The 16734-nt window shown below is 49.9% G+C and overlaps 1 protein-coding gene across 1 annotated transcript; it reads left to right on the forward strand.

The window, feature by feature from the left end:
* The first annotated feature begins 7198 nt into the window (after positions 1–7198).
* Positions 7199–16270, forward strand: NAPSA (napsin A aspartic peptidase). The gene is made up of 9 exons (XM_039244467.1): positions 7199–7288; positions 10128–10269; positions 10360–10483; positions 10677–10795; positions 11084–11283; positions 12963–13085; positions 13351–13495; positions 15670–15768; positions 15966–16270. The coding sequence occupies exons 1-9, from the start codon at positions 7215–7217 to the stop codon at positions 16143–16145; spliced, it is 1206 nt and encodes a 401-aa protein (XP_039100398.1). The 5' UTR covers positions 7199–7214; the 3' UTR covers positions 16146–16270.
* Positions 16271–16734: the final 464 nt, after the last annotated feature.

A 16734-nucleotide genomic window follows, 5' to 3' on the forward strand; every position in this document is an offset into this window, starting at 1 on the left:
AATTTTTCCAAAATTCGGCCCAGTGTTAATAAAGTTATCAATAAGACAAGGGAGGAATAATTTTGGCATCTTTAAAAAAAAAAAGGCAAGTAGGTCAGGATGCCTGGAGCTGAGTGAGGTAGGGGTGGGGACACGGTGCACAAGAAAGCTCTATGTATATATACATATATATATATATATATATATATATATGTATATATATAGTTATAACACTATATTTTTTGTTTCTTACGTTGGTTCCTTGGGGAAGATGCTCAACAACTGCTTGTTGGGAGCAGGGGCAACTGGCTGGTTCAGTTGGAAGAGCATACAACTGGATCTCAGGGTTGTGAGTTCAAGCCCCAGGTAGGGTGTAGAGATTACTTAAAAATATTTTTTAAAAGGCCTATTGGATTGCAGTAAATTTTGTTGAATTAAGAAGACTGGTTCTTCATGATTACAAAAAAAAGCTCATCAAATGTTGTTAATGTAAAACTGTTGTGTGTAGAGTCAACCATTTTTATGGCACATATGCTAAAGTTTTTAAGACTTTCAGAAAATGTACATTGAAACTGATGTGAAAAAAACGAAACTGTATTATCAGAATTCATGTAAAATGGGCTGATCAGAAATGTTATTCCCTCATACCAAATAGAGGGTAATCACAAGGCTTTAGACTTCCAGGGGAAGGAAGGAAAGGAGGGAGGGAGGAAAAGGAAGGAAAGAAGGAAGGAAGGGAGGGAGGGAGGGAGGGAGGGAGGGAGGGAGAGAGAGAGAGAAAGAAAGGAAGGAAGGAAGGGAGGGAGGGAGGGAGGGAGGGAGAGGAAGGAAGGAAGGAAGGAAGGAAGGAAGGAAGGAAGGAAGAAAGAAAAAGAAAGAAAGAAAGAAAGAAAGAAAGAAAGAAAGAAAGAAAGAAAGAAAGAAAGAAAGAAAGAAAGAAAGAAAGAAAGAAAGGGAGGGAAGGAAAGAACGAACGAAGGAACTAATGAGGTGGGTGAGGACAGAACTGACCTTGGCTGGGAAAACAGGACCACAGCTCCACCGTGTGGCCATCGGGGAATTGCATGCAGGACCTTTCCAAAATCCCTTAACCGGGACAAGAATTAGACTGGACATATGGGTGAGGGGATTCTGAGGGATTGAGACTGAATATTCCAGCAAAACAGATGAGGGGGATGGCACAAAAACAGACACATAGGCCAATGGAATGGAAGTGACAACTCAGAATTGGACCCACAAATGTATGGCCAACTAATCTTGGACAAAGCGGGAAAGAGTATCCAGTGGAAAAAAGACAGCCTCTTTAACAGATGGTGCTGGCAGAACTGGACAGCAACATGCAGAAGAATGAAACTAGATCACTTTCTCACACCATGCACAAAAATAAACTGAAAATGGATAGAGGATCTGAATGTGAGACAGGAAACCATCAAAACCCTCAAGGAGAAAGCAGGAAACAACCTCCTTGACCTCAGCAGCAGCAATTTCTTACTTGACACATCCCCAAAGGCAAGGGAATCGAGAGTAAAAGTGAACTATTGGGACCTCATCAAGATACAAAGCTTCTGCACGGCAAAGGAAACAATCAATAAAAAACTGACGGAATGGGAAAAGATAGTTGCAAATGACATATCAGATAAAGGGCTAGTATCCAAAATCTATAAGGAACTCACCAAACTCTACACCCCATAAACAATCCAGTGAAGAAATGGGCAGAAGACATGAACAGACACTTCTCCAGAGAGGACGTCCAGATGGCCAACAGACACATGAAACGATGCTCAGCGTCCCTCATCATCAGAGAAATGAAGATCCAAACCACACTGAGATACCACCTCACGCTGGTCAGAGTGGCTAAAATGAACAAATCAGAAGACAAAAGAAGCTGGAGAGGATGTGGAGAAAAGGGCACCCTCCTACACTGTTGGTGGGAATGCAAACTGGTGCAGCCCCTCTGGAAAACAGTGTGGAGGTTCCTCAAGAAATTAACACTAGAACTCCCCATGAGCCAGCAATAGCACTGCTAGGAATTTACCCAAGGGATACAGGAGTGCTGATGCACAGGGGCACATGGACCCCAATGTTCATAGCAGCACTCTCAACAATAGCCAAAACATGGAAAGAGCCTAAATGTGCATCAACTGGAGAATGGATCAAGAAGATGTGGTTTATCTATACGATGGAATATTGCATGGCAATGAGAAAGAATGAAATCTGGCCATGTGTGGCAACATGGATGGAACTTGAGGGTGTTATGCTGAGCGAAAGAAGTCAGGCAGAGAAGGACGGCTACCATATGTTTGCATATATAGATGGATTAGGAGAAACTTAACAGAGGACCACAGGGGAGAAGAAGGGGAAAAATAGTTGGGGAGAGGGAGGGAGGCAAACCATGAGAGACTCTTGAATGCTGAGAACAAACTGACGGCTGATGGCGGTGGGGGAGAGGGGAAGGGGGGTGATGGGCATGGAGGAGGGCACATGTGGGGATGAGCACTGGGTGTTATATGGAAACCAACTTGACAATGAACTACGAAAGAAAAAAAAATATCCTTTAACTTCAAAAAAAAAAAAACAGATGAGGGGATGTGGTAAGATTTATTGTAGAGAAACTGACGCTCTGTCTTCTGGGTCAAGGAAATTCCCTAAAGCAATTGTGTTCAAAGTGTTGTTCAAAGTTATTTACTGAGCATTTGCTAGATGCCAGGCACTGTCCCGGGCGCTGGAGATATGGTAGCAAATGAAATAAACCAAAATCCCTGCCCTCGTGGAGATAAGATTATAATGGGGAAACAGGCAGTATCACTGATTCTAAGATGCACGTGACTTACAACTGATGACATCTTAGAGGTAATTAAATGAGGTAATTAATTAAAAGAGGTTGAGTGCTATGGAAACAAATAGGTCAGGGTAAAGGAGATTGGAAATTGGGGGAGAGGATGGTTGCCATATTGAGTAGGGTGGTCAGGGTAGACTTCACGAAGAAGGTGAAATTTAAGCAAAGATTTAGAGGAGGAGAGGGGCTGATTAGGGTTTTCTGGAGGCAAAACACTTGGACGGAACAGCCTGTGCAAAGGCCCTGAGGCTCTGGGTTTGTCTGAGGAACAGTAAGGAGGCCAATGTGGCTAGACTAAACAATCGGGGGGATAGAGGAGAGAAGATGTCAGAGAGGGAATGGGGCCAAGTCATAAAGTGCCTTTCAATTCTCGGGTGGGATGCCATCGGTACCCCTGATCCTTTGATCTTACCCTTTTTATCTCTATTGCCTCACCTCTCATGTCCTCCCTTCCTTCCTTAGATTCTGTGGTCCAGTACAGTCATTTCCTTGCACACATTACATTAACTTCCTTGCTCTTTCTCCCTCAGTCCTACTTGCGTGGCAAAACCCCAACACTGGTTAAAATGGACTCTGCCTTTTCTGTGCTTGCCCCCAGCCCGCTGAGCTTGCGAGTGGACACACGTCAGCTGTGTGACAGCAAGCCTCCAGGGAACATTCAGAACCAATCTGCAGGTCCTCTGTGGTTCTCTTCTCCGTTCCCTAAGAAAACACGTTCTCGCCTTCTCTCTCACAGCCTCCCGCACCCTTCCCCCTCTTCGTTCTCACTTCTTCTTTGGCTGAAAAAAATAGAAGCCACCAGAAGAAAACTTCCGTATGCTTACCGCAGGGACGCAGTGAGCTCACCTGCAGAGGTACAAGTGAGCTACTGCCCTGCCCATGACCATCGGACAGCATGTAAGAGAAACCCCCCACCCCCACCCCCCGCCCAGGTACTGGATCTTTTCTCCTCTCTCTACTCAAAATTTTCCCTCTTGCAATGTTTCCTTCTCTCTCTTGCATCACTATTTGTGCACCCTTGAGCCACTGGTCCTTGAGGGTGTCCTTCACCAAATGCCAGCACACCCTCATGGTGCTGTTGAGTATACTTTCTGAATCCTGGGCGTCTTAGGCTCAGCTCTTGGCCCGAGCTCCCCACCTCTTCTGATCATAACTCCATCCTTGAAGGTCCCTTTCCTCCAGGCTCCACCTAAGGGACTTTCCCGCTACAGCTCTCTGACAGAAACCCAAGTTCAAGAGTTGGAGCCCTGACCATCTTGAAAGCAGATTCTTTAGCTTTAGGGAAGCCTTTGCACGACGGCAGCCTCAGCCGACATCTGTCTGCAATCCCGTGAGCCAGAACCGCATGGCCAGGCTCCTTTCAAACGTCTAACCCAAACACTGTGAAAAATAATAAATGCGTGTTTCCGTTTTAAACCATTTAGTCTGGGGGTGACTTGTTACACAGCATTAGCTAACTAGTACACCCTCCTGAGTCTGCTTCTGTGTCTTTCCAATCCTTGCAAAGGAGGATAGCATTTACAGTGTTATGATACTGTAAACATTGCCCTGTCTTTCCGGCATGCATTTCTATATTTCTTTTTAAATTTTCTTCTGAGGTAAAATTTTCCTAAAGGAAACCTACCTAGGGGCGCCTGAGTGGCTCGGTCAGTTAAGTGTCAGGCTTCGGCGAAGGGCATGATCTCACAGCTCGCGAGTTTGAGCCCCACTTCAGGCTTTCTGCTGTCAGCACAGAGCCCACTTCGGATCCTCTGTCCCCTTCTCCCTCTGTCCCTCCCCAGGGATCGTTCTCTCTCTCTCTCTCTCTCTCTCTCTCTCTCTCTCTCTCTCTCAAAATAAATAAATAAACTTTTAAAAAAGTATAAAGTTGGGGCGTCTGGGTGGCTTAGTCGGTTAAGCGTCCGACTTTCGCTTAGGTCATGATCTCGCGGTTCGTGGGTTCGAGCCCCGCGTCGGGCTCTGTGCTGACTGCCAGCTCAGAGCCTGGAGCCTATTTCAGAGACTGTCACTCCCTCTCTCTCTGACCCTCCCCTGCTCACGCTGTCTCTCTCTCTCTCTCTCTCTCCTAGGGAAAAAAAAAGTATAAAGTAAACCTACCTAAAGTGAAATACAAAATCTTTAATGTACATTTTTACTGATGTAGCCACCCATGGAACTCAGACCGAGACAGGGAACATCCCTAGTGCCCCTCAGGGCTCCCGTGTGCCCCCTCCCATTCAGTACCCTTCCCGAAGGATCACCGCTCTTCCATCTTCTCAGTCGAGATTTGTTTTACCTGCTCTTGAACATAATATGGAGTCATGTGTTTTAGTCTGTTTGGGCTGCAATGATAAACTACCATAGACGGGGCAGCTAGTGAACATAGATACTTACTTCTCGTGGTTCTGGAAGCCCATGATCCAGGCACCAACAGGTTAGCCATCTGGTGGGGGGCCTGCTGCCTCATGAATGGATGGCCATCTTCTCACTGTGTCCACAGGAGGTGGGAGGGGTGAAGGAGCTCTCTGTGGTCAGGTTAATAAGGGCTCCACCTTCCTGATCAAATCACTTCCCCAAACACCCACCTCCAAATACTATTACACGGGGGGTTTGTTTTCAACACTGAATTTGAAGGAGAACGCAGACATTCAGTCTACAGCACCTAGGAGAAACTTGTGTCCATGTGTTTTCACTTATCATTATGTCTGCGAGAATTACCCATGTCCTAGGGGCACCTGGCTGGCTCAGTCGGAAAAGCGCATGACTCTTGATCTCAGGGTTGTAAGTTTGAGCCTCACGTTGGGTGTAGAGATTGCTAAAAAAATAAATAAATAAACTTTATTTTAAAAAAACACCCATATCACTGCATGACTTATCAGTTCATTTCTTTTTATTGCAGAGTAGTGAGCCACTGGATGGATACATTCCACACTACATCTGTTCTCAAGCTGATGGACACACTGGTTGTTTCCAGGTTAGGCTATTATTTATATTTGAGAGAGAGAGAAAGCCAGCATGAGGGGAGAAGGGGCAGAGAGAGAGAGGGGGAGACACAGAATCTGAAACGGGCTCCAGGCTCTGAGCTGTCAGCACAGAGCCTGACATGAGGCTAGAACCCACAAATCATGAGACCACGACCTGACCCAAAGCCAGATGCTCAACCGATTGAGCCACTCAGGCGCCCCTGTAGCATTGTTTTAATATTGGAAAAGGGGAAGGGTGCCTGGTGGCTCAGTGGGTTGAGCGTCAGAGTCTTGATCTCAGCTCAGGTCACAATCTCACAGTTTCTGAGTTTGAGCCCCAAGTAGGCTCTGTGCTGACAGTGCAGAGCCTGCTTGGGAGTCTCTCTTTCCCTCTTTCCCTGCCCCTCCTCCACAAGCATGTTCTCTCTCTCTCTCTCTCAAAATGAAAAGCTGATATTGACAGGTAAATCTAAGCTGGAAAACCAAAGACATCAAATAGTTTCTCAGGAATGTTTGCAGCTCCATGATCGGAGGGTTTGTTTAAAAATGCAGATTCTAGGGGCGCCTGGGTGGCTTAGTCGGTTAAGCGTCCGACTTTCGCTTCGGTCATGATCTTGCGGCTCGTGGGTTCAAGCCCCGCATCGGGCTCTGTGCTGACTGCCAGCTCAGAGCCTGAAGCCTGTTTCAGAGTCTGTCACTCCCTCTCTCTCTGACCCTCCCCTGCTCACTCTGTCTCTCTCTCTCTCTCCTAGAAATAAATAAAACTTTAAAAAAATGCAGATTCTTGGGCCCAATCTCAGGCCTTTGGAATCAGAATCTCTGAGAGTAGTGCCCAGGAATCTGCATTTAACTAGACTTCCTGATGTCCATCTAATATTTGAGAAACCTAGTCAATGGAAACAAGAGGCAGGATGGGACACAGAGAGACACTGTCAATTATTTTTATGTTCTATCGAGGGTCACGGGGCCATGGGCTATTTTTATTGGTGTGTGTGTTTCAGTATTTTCAAATAAGCCCGTAGGAGCCGGGGTCCCAGTTACTACGGGCTGGAGCTCCTGCAGCCCTCTCCCCCTCCCCCAGATCCTTCAACACCCGCCCATCCTTTCGCTTGCCCAAGAAAACCCTTGTGGTTAATGAGTCTCAGAAAAGTGAAGTGAAAGTTGTAAATAAAAGCGACAGCAGCTACAGTATGAGAGGCGCGGTGGGGGCCGCCGGAGAGGGTCCTATCCCCCCACTGAAATCGCAGTGAGGTGACCAGTGACACAAGCTGACATTTCTGGTGACCCTACAAAAATACTCCACGCGTCCCTCCACCGGCTTCCCGCTCCTGTCCCCCCCTCCCCACAGACAGACACCACGTCCCGGTCACCCCCACCTCTGAAACCGGAGGTGGGTGGTGAACAGGGCGGAGTCTCTGGGAGAGAAAACCGATGGGTGTACAGCCGGGTCCCCAGAGATGTCTCCGCTGCCGCCGCTGCTGTGGTTGGTGCTGCTGCTGACTGCAGAGCCTGCCGGGGCCTCGCTGATCCGGTACTGGGGACCCCTCGCACCCCAAACCTGGGATGGACTCTCCCCCTTCTGACCTTCAAAATGGGGCCCCCAAGTTCTCGGACTCCCCAACCTGACACCCCAGGACCCATGACTTCTATCTCTTGGGTCCCAGATCTCCAAACTGGGCTCTCACGACCGCCGGGTGGGGGGCTTCTACTCTGATGTGTCCTAAGAGAGCAGCCCTTTCAGGTCCTCCCACCCCGAGACCCTCAACTGGGGGTCCCTCCCCTCCCCTCTCCAGGCACGTTTGTGGGAGATCCCACGCTGAGCTCTGATGTTCTCTGTACTGGGGTCTCCAGACACATGACTCCCCGCACCCCCAGCCCAACAGACCCTGGAGACTCAGAACTGTGACTCCCGCAGACTCGCATCTCCCAAACTGTTTAGGTCTCAAGAAGTTCAGGTTGGGGGGTCCCAGGGACCCCTCACTCACCTAGCCTGTGGTGCCCCCCACCCCAATCTCTTACTTCTCTCTTCTCCCACCCCCTGGAACTGGCCGGAGACAGGGGTGAGGAAGGTCACCTTCCAGGAAACATTTTCCCCACTTGACGTTCTTGATCCTCTCAAAGATTAAGTCGGGGGGGGGGGTGGAGGTGGCGGCAAAGAAGTGAACGAGGGGGCAGGGCTCCAAGGAGTGACCTCAGGCAGGTACAAAAATATCCCTGCACATGATGTTCGCCAATCTGCTTCTTGAACCTAATAGATCACGGCCATTTCCCAAGCCAGCACAAAGGGCAACGATTCTCTTAAGAGCTGTTTCAGGGTCAACAGCAACCACAGGACCCAGGAACTTGTCAGAAACACAAATCTCCAGGTTCCGTCTCAGACCTAGTCAATTAGAAACTACAGGTTCTGAATGTCAGCGCTGTCGGGAGTTGGCAAACTCTCAACTAAGGGCCGAATTCAACCTGCTGCCTGGTTTCTGTGAACGGAGTTTAAGGAAAGCCAGCCGTGTTGTCTAGGGCTGATTTTGTGCCATATTGACAGAGGCGAACAGTTGCAACAGAGGCAGATGGCAGGCAAAGTCTTTACCAGAAAACTTCAAGTTTGAGAACCTCTGGCTTAGAGAGCTACCTTCTCCTTTTTAGTGGTTGAGTGGATTCTGTTCTGCGCATGTTCCGTAGCAGAGCTACGTAGTAGATGTTGAACATCTAACATTAAAAGATGTTATTTGTTTAGAAGCTGTTTGTACTTCTTTTGCAAATTACCTGTTTATGTCCTTTGCTTCTTATCCTGGCAAATGTCAAGAACTGTAATGTTAGCTTGCCACTGTTTCATCGCTGCTTGTAAAAGACACAAGATTCCCAGGTCAGAGACAAGGACAGGTTATTACTCCTGGCAACAGTAGAGCCAGAGTATCAGTCCTCTGAGCCCCAGTTCCCACAGGGTGAGATGAAGAGAGCTGGCTGAGATCTGCAGATGCAGTGAGGTGCATTACAGGACAGGACCCCTAAGTTTAGGGAACCTGAACCTTCTATAATGGATCATAAACCTGCTTGCTCTTTGGTCCAGAGGGAGACAGTGTTTCTCTCCCAAGGCTGTTCACTAAATGAAATCCTTGACAAAGGCATTCAGTCCCTCTGCAGATTTGTGAGAGAACCATGGGGAATGGTCTTCCAACACTGGGTTGTTTTTCTTATTCTTATTTGTTCGTAAAAGCTCTTTGCATATTAGGTATATTAACTCTTTGACACACAACTTGTAATTATTTCCCTTAGATTAAAAAAAAAACTTTTTAAACAGCTTTGTGTGTTGGGGAAGGGAGTACAAAGGTTTAAAATTTTAGAGTCACATTCATCAGTATTCTCCCCCAATGATTTCTGGCCTTGGAATAGTGATTTGAAAAATCTTACTCTTCCCAGAGTTATGTAAACATTTTCCTTCTCTCTAGTGCTCTTATATTTCACATTAGATCTTTGATTTTCTGGAATGTATTTTTTAATGTTCATTTTTGAGTGGGGGAGAGAGAATGAATGGGGGAGAGGCAGAGAGAGGGAGACACAGAATCCAAAGCAGGCTCCAGGCTCTGAGCTGTTAGCACAGAGCCCGACGTGGGGCTCAAACTCACAAACCATGAGATCATGACCTGAGCCAAAGTCAGACGCTTAACTGAGCCACCCAGGTGCCCCAACAAATGTATTTTGGTGTAAAGAGTGAACTTGGAATTTGGCACTTACACTCTCTCCCCAACCCGAAGTGAGGAAAATAGTCTCCAACATCACAAAGTGAAGCATGCGAGTGTTTTTTGCAAAGGCTAGTTTCATGTTAGGCTCTTTAAAAGCCTTTGTGAATGACAACTTCCTGAGGATGGCTTATTTTATGTGTTTTTTTTTTATGTTTTATTTATTTCTGAGAGAGAGAGAGAGAGAGAGAAAGACATAGCCCGAGCAGGGAGAGTCAGAGAGAGAGGGAAACACAGAATCTGAAACAGGCTCCAGGCTCTGAGCTGTCAGCACAGAGCCTGATGCGGGGCTCGAACGCACAAACCGCGAGATCATGACCTGAGTGGAAGTCGGACACTTAACCGACTGAGCCACCCAGGTGCCCCTATTTTATGTTCTTTGAAATGTCTCTTATTGAAAGACTTTGGGGAAGGTCAGTTTGGGGTTGGTTGGTTCACTCTTGTAGAATCTTTGGGGAAATTTGTCAGGTGTTTGGTTGGGCTTCCTGGAAGGTTGTTATTGTAGGGTTTCTGATAATGACTGTTATTATAGGGTCACTGAGACATTTCCTTTATCATTAGGCCCTGTTTGGGAAATTCCTTATGGAGGCTCTCCAGGAAGAGTCGTTTCCTAAGTGTCAGTACCCTTCCCCACAGGATCCCTCTCCGCCGAGTGCATATTGAACACAGGACCCTGAACCCACTGAGGGGATGGGGGAAGCCACCAGCGACCCCCAGTTTGGGGGCCCCATCTCCTGGAGACAAGCCCGCCTTTGTACCTCTCTCTAACTACATGAATGTGAGTCACAGCCCCAGAGAGTCTTCCCCCCGCCCTCCCCACTTAAGAAGTCAAGCTCTTCATTCACTCTCTCTCCTGTTTTGCCCTCAGGCCCAGTATTATGGGGAAATTGGACTGGGAACGCCCCCACAAAACTTCTCTGTCGTCTTTGACACCGGCTCCTCCAATCTCTGGGTCCCGTCCATAAGATGCCACTTCTTCAGCCTGCCCTGCTGTGAGCTTTCATGGGGGAGAATGAGACTGAATGGGGGTGATGGCAGAAGTGAGGGCCGAGCCTTGGCTTCCCAAGGATTTTTGGGGCGCTGTTCCCTTCTGACATGCCTTCACAGGTCACAAGTTCACAAAGGCAGGAGGCCACTGGGGGGACTCCCCTCCCCCAGTGACCCCTCCCTGATCTTCTGACCTAGGGTTCCACCACCGTTTCAACCACAAAGCTTCCACTTCCTTCCGGCCCAACGGGACCAAGTTTGCCATTGAATATGGAACGGGGAAGCTAGCTGGCATCCTGAGTGAGGACAAGCTCACTGTGCGTGACCCTGGAAGGCTCGAGCCTGGGAGAACCCCAATGTCTAAGAGGATCTGGCTTAGGGGGATGACTTAGGAGGCGGGGCTTCCTGGGGAAATGGATGAAGGGGGTAGGGTTTCCTGGTTAGAGGGATGGGCTTCCTAAGTGGGGAAGGAAACCTTCCTCGGCAGTTGGGGCTGTTTTCAGATGTCTCCATACATGGGATTCATGCCTTGGTTTGGAAGATCTCAGGGTTATGTAGGTTATGTCCTTCATGAAGTAACCTGCCCCATTTGAATCTATCCCTAGATTGGAGGAATTATGAATGCATCAGTGATTTTTGGAGAGGCTCTGTGGGAGCCCAGCCTGGTCTTCACTTTTGCCCACTTCGATGGGATACTGGGCCTTGCTTTCCCTGTTCTGGCCGTGGGAGGAGTTCGGCCCCCACTCGATGTACTGGTGGGCCAGGGGCTGCTGGATAAGCCTGTCTTCTCCTTCTACTTCAACAGGTAATGGGGGAGGGTCTACCTTCCTATGAGTCCTGGCCCCAAGAAAGATGTTCTGTCTGCTTTCAGGAAGTCACCTACCCAATAAAGGAAGTCTCATCCTCCACTCAGGACGTCACCTACCCAATATAAGTCACACGTGTTCAAAAGTCCCACTCACCAAGCAACCTTAAGACCTACTACAAACACTCACTGTCACCTCAGATGGTTCACGTTTCAAACCCAAACCAGGAAGCTCCATGCCTTGCCTACTCAACTTAGGAATTCCCTCTTCACCATATACTAAAGCCCAAATTCCATTTGAGAGTACATTCCAGAAGTCAGAAGTTACCCATTTTAACCTAAAAAGTCCCACCTACCTCTTAGGAAGCTCAACCTCATGCTCAGAAAGCTCCGCCCACCATCAAGAAAGTCCCCACCTTCCCTCTGGAGGCTCATCCCCCTCTCCCAGGCAGAACATCCTATGCCCAATCAGGTACCCTGATGTCCAACCCACTGGGGAAGCTGCACCTACCTCTGGATAGGTCCTCTCCTTTCACACCTCCAGGAATCCCCGCCCTTCTTCTGTCACTCTCAGCCAAATCAGGAAGTCTACCACCTCTGATCTGTGAGACCTACAATTTAGAAAGTCTCACCATGAGCCCAGGAAGCCACCCCACTCCTGCCCAAGTCACCCTTGCCAGAGCCAATTCGCAAACCCCAGTGCGCCGTTTAAATTCCACCCCAAGTGGCTCAGTTGGTTCAGAGTCCAATTCTTGATTTCAGCTCAGGTCATGGTCTTCTGCTGGGGGTGGAGCCTGCTTAAGGTTCTCTCTCCCTCTCTCTCTGCCCCTTCCCTGCTCACCCCTGCACATGTGCTCTCTCTTCCAATAAATAATAAATTCCACCCCAAAAGTTCTACCTTCCACAGTCAAATCAAGAAGTCCTGGGGGTGTCTGGGTGGCTTAGTCGTTATCTGAATTTGGCTCAGGTCATGATCACATGGTCCGTGTATTTGAGCCCCGCATCTGATGAACTTGGGCCCCTGCTTCAGGGAAAAAGTAGGAGCCCTGGTTCGAGTGAGCCCAGCTTCCCTTTCTTTCTCTCTTCCTTTCTCTCTCTCTGCCCCTCGCTCATTTGAGCCCTCTCTCAAAAAATAAAAAAATAATAATAATAAAATAATAAAGAAAAGAAGTCCTGTCCCCACTTCAGGAGCCCCCAGGACCCTAAAATCCTGACCTTCACCAAGAAAAGTCCCATTTCTCTTCCCTTTTTGCTTTGCTTCCAGTCCTGGCATCTAGACCTGCCTGCATCCCGCTACCCCACCCACACTGGCCATCTCCTGTTGGCAGGAATTCCCTCCTTTCTTCTTTTGTTGTTTATTTATTTTTGAGAGAGAGAGATAGAGAGAGCGAGCGAGCGATGGCGTACACTTGTGCATGCGCGTGCAAGTGGGGGAGGGACAGAGAGAAAGGGAGACAGATAATCCCAAACAGGCTCTGCACTGTCAGCACAGAGCCTGACAGAGGTCAAACCCATGAACCATGAGAAATCTCTAGTAAAAGGCGAAAGATTTATACGATCTGAAGAGAAACCAGAGTATGAACCATGAGAAATCTCAATTGACTGAGCCACCCAGGAGCCCAGAAACTCCCTTGACCCTGCCGAGCTACCAGGACACTGACAGCACTTTGCCTCTGCAGGGATCCTGGAGCAGACGATGGAGGAGAGCTGGTCCTGGGGGGTTCCGATCCGGCTCACTATATCCCACCCCTCACCTTTGTGCCGGTCACAATCCCTGCCTACTGGCAGATCCACATGGAGCGGTGAGAGACCTGGCCTCCTAGGACTTCGAGGAGTGGGCTAGAGACCAATCTCTATTGTCCTGGGAAGAGGGGGCTGGGGGCCTGGACTCCTGGGCCTGAGGGAGGAGGGGGCTGGGGGCCTGGACTCCTGGGCCTGAGGGAGGAGGGGCTGGAGGCCCGGACCCCTGGGTCTGAGGGAGGAGGGGCTGGGGGCCTGGACTTCTGGGTCTGGGGGCTTGGACTCCTAGGGCGCTGGCTCCAACATCTACCCTTTGCCCCCTGCCAGGGTGAAGGTGGGCACAGGCCTGACTCTTTGTGCCCAGGGCTGTGCCGCCATCCTGGACACGGGCACATCCCTCATCACAGGACCCACTGAAGAGATCCAGGCCCTGAATAAAGCCATTGGAGGAATCCCCTTGCTGGTGGGGGAGGTGGGGACCTAGTGCCTAATGGCAAACACTGGGCCTGATGCTTGGGGCCCGAGAGTGGGATTAGGTGGTTAAGAGGTATCCCAAGGCAGAAGGCACTGGGCATCACGAGTGACAGGCTGTGGCATATGCTGCATGACTCTGGAGACGGTGGTGCAGATTTATTCAGGACTGGATGGGAGTGAGGAGCCTAGAGAGACTGGGGACGTCTGGGGGAAGTGTGGAGGAAGCTGGAAATATATTTCGGGGCCATCAGCCCTCAGACAGTAATCAGAGCCTTGGAGGAGGGGAGCTGCCTCTGGGAGAGAGGAGGTCTCAGGAGCAGCCCTGGGGAACAACCACACAGAGCAGAAGTGACGACTGGGCAGGAGCGCAGCGGGCAGGAGGGGAGTGCCTGGAGAGTGGGGAGGCTCACTGGGGTTGCAGAGGAAGTTTCAGGCACGGAGGGAGGCGTGGTGAACAGACCACGTGCTCACCTACTTCACATCAAGGGGCCCTTCACTTTCTGGGTGGGGGAAATAGAAATTTCTGCGACCCGTAGTCAAATGCCTAGGATGTGGGCTTGTAATGAGCCAAGGGGACCAGGTGGATCATAGTGGTCACCGGCATGGGTCGTCCGGGCCCAGCTCTGCTACTTCCTAGCTGTGGTGTCTCGGACAAGCTCCTTAATATTCCTTCACCTCAGTTTTCTAACTTCTAAACCAGGGTTGCTAATACTCGTGTTTTAGGTACGTTGTCAGGATTGACTCCATGAGCCTACATAGGTTCTGAGCTGATGCTGTGATCGTACACTCGAAACCAACCCTGTTCTCATTATTCCTTATCTTCCCAGCGACGTAATGACTACTGGTTTTGAAGGAAGATAGCCTTCCTGGCAGTTAGTTGTTACAGTAGCCTGATGCTGTGTTCTTGGGTGCTTGGGGGTTGGTGGACTTCGGGGTAAATTGGAGAACAGATGTCCCAACAATCTAAAAAGGGCAGCTCTCAGGACGCTTGGGTGGCTGCCAATGAAGCTTCCGACTTTGGCTCAGGTCATGATCAGGAGCTCGAGTCCGCATCGGGTGAGCTCGAGCCCCACTTCGAGGTGAACCAGCCTCTCTCTCTCTCCCTCTCTGTCCCTAGTGGGATTCTGTCTCCTTCTCCCTCCACCCTTGCTCACTTGCGCCCCCTCTCTCTCAAAACATAAAAATAAGCATAAAAAAAAAAAAAAAAGCGCAGCTCTCAGCCGCTCAACCCCAGCCAGGTATTTCCATGTAGGGAAAGTCAGATCTCCCGGTTTGTTGGAGAAAGCTGAAAACCATTATTTGAAAGCTCCTGATTTGAGCTACAGGCCACTGCTCATACAAAGGAAACGAGCCGACCGAAAAAGAATGATTAGACACTTAGAGTTATGAAGCCAATTCGGGTAGAACCTGAAAAGAAGGAACAAGGAGGAAGCGAGGGGGGGGGGCGGCGACCAAAACCTTATAAAACAAAGTCCCTTGCCTACAGTTCTGGGTAGTCACCTTCGAATGCCCTCTCTCTTTAAAGAGAGTTTGCATACTATTTTTTAAAGTTTATTTATTTTGAGAAAGAGAGAATGCACGTGCTCGCAAGCTGGGGAAGAGCAGAGAGAGAGGGAGAGACAGAACCCCAAGCAGGCTCTGTGCCGCCAGCGCAGAGCCCGATGCGGGGCTGGAACCCATGATCCATGAGATCATGACCCGAGCTGAAACCAAGAGTCGGATGCTTAACTGTCTGAGCCACCCAGCACCACCAGATTATTCTTTCTAGTCTTTGAGTATTACTATCCACTACACCTTCTGTACACTGCGGCACAGATTAAGTAACCAACTTGTCTAAGCACAGCAGCAGACTCCCAAGAATACCACCCGTACCACCGTGGTGTACAGCTGGTAACTAATTTTTAAAACATTTTAGACACCGTGTAAGACAACTTAAATACACCCTGTGGTCTCAACGTGCCTCGGGGCCAGTAGTTTCTGATCTACAAGCAGATGGAGTAAAAGAGTTTGATCAAATAGGAGCCTAAAGGAAGTGGCAACAATTAGCTTAGGGGCGAGGGAAGCGCCCGTAAGGCGAGAGAAGGCAGCAGAACTTGACCACACAAGACCCTGACGACCTATTTTAAGCAGAGCGGGAATCCCTCAACGCCACTTGTTCCTCTTCTCCCTCAGTATCTCATCCAGTGCAAGGCAATCCCCACGCTGCCTCCCGTCTCCTTCCTCCTTGGTGGAGTCTGGTTTAACCTCACGGCCCAGGACTACGTCGTCCAGGTAGGTGACCGTCACAACGCAGTGACGCAGGAAGATGGGACTTCAGAGGATGGAGCTGGCAATGAGACATCACTGGGACGGAGTAGGGGCCACAGAGACATTTCTGGGGCCGGGGTAGTGGGCGGGGCAAAGCTCTGGCTCCCAGGGAAGGGGCGGGTTCGGGGCGCGCGACAGTGGCCTGTTTTGTCGCCTTGCAGATCGCTCGGGATGGTTTCCGCCTCTGCTTGTCTGGCTTCCAGGCCATGGACGTGCCTCCGCCTGCAGGGCCCCTCTGGATTCTCGGCGACGTCTTCTTGCGCACCTACGTAGCCGTCTTCGACCGCGGGAACCTGACGAGCGGCGCCCGAGTGGGGCTGGCCCGCGCTCGTTCTCCGTAAGCGGCACCACGAAGGGGTGGGCCCGCGCAGGCGCAGTTCTCCGGTTGACGCCTCGGTTAGGCGCATGCGCACCGAGTGGTAGTCGAGGCCCAGGTAGTCAGTAAAAAATCCATTCTTACCATTGACTCCACCTGGGTCACTTTTTTTTTTTTTTTTAGAGAGCGTGATTTTTGGAGAGAAAGGTTAGTGTCCAGCTCTCTGAGTTGAGGAAGAAAGGAAGGAGAAATGTATCACTCCTTTTCTTCACGGGAGGGCTCACACCGGCGCGGAGGCCTTGTACTACGAATCCCAGGAAGCCCTTCGCCTACGCTGCCTATAGACAAAGGCGCCGGGTGCCGCGAAGCCTCATGGACCTTGTATTCCAGGCCGTGTTCTCGTCTTGCCGGGGGCGGACGCAGCCACAACATGCGTGGGAGGCGACAGGTCGCGACGGCAGCGACAGGTGGCAGTGGGGGGTGGTGCCTGAATCGTAAAGGGCTTTCCAACCCTTGTTATAAGGGGAGGGGACACGATTCCCGCAGACTTCATTTCCTGTTCTTCCTTTCTCCCCTTGGGATTCCGAGACCCCTGGGTCCGCCATAAAGGCGGG

This window comes from Hyaena hyaena, unplaced genomic scaffold, assembly GCF_003009895.1.
Source record: "Hyaena hyaena isolate Hyena2069 unplaced genomic scaffold, ASM300989v1 scaffold_9, whole genome shotgun sequence".
NCBI lineage: Eukaryota > Metazoa > Chordata > Mammalia > Carnivora > Hyaenidae > Hyaena > Hyaena hyaena.

Excerpts from the sequence above, each read along its gene's own strand:
- NAPSA (XM_039244467.1), top strand. The coding sequence starts at position 7,215 with ATGTCTCCGCTGCCGCCGCTGCTGTGGTTGGTGCTGCTGCTGACTGCA. Across the intron at positions 10,484-10,676 it reads CTTCTTCAGCCTGCCCTGCT|GGTTCCACCACCGTTTCAAC; the intron begins GTGAGCTTTCAT and ends CTTCTGACCTAG. Across the intron at positions 13,086-13,350 it reads TGGCAGATCCACATGGAGCG|GGTGAAGGTGGGCACAGGCC; the intron begins GTGAGAGACCTG and ends GCCCCCTGCCAG.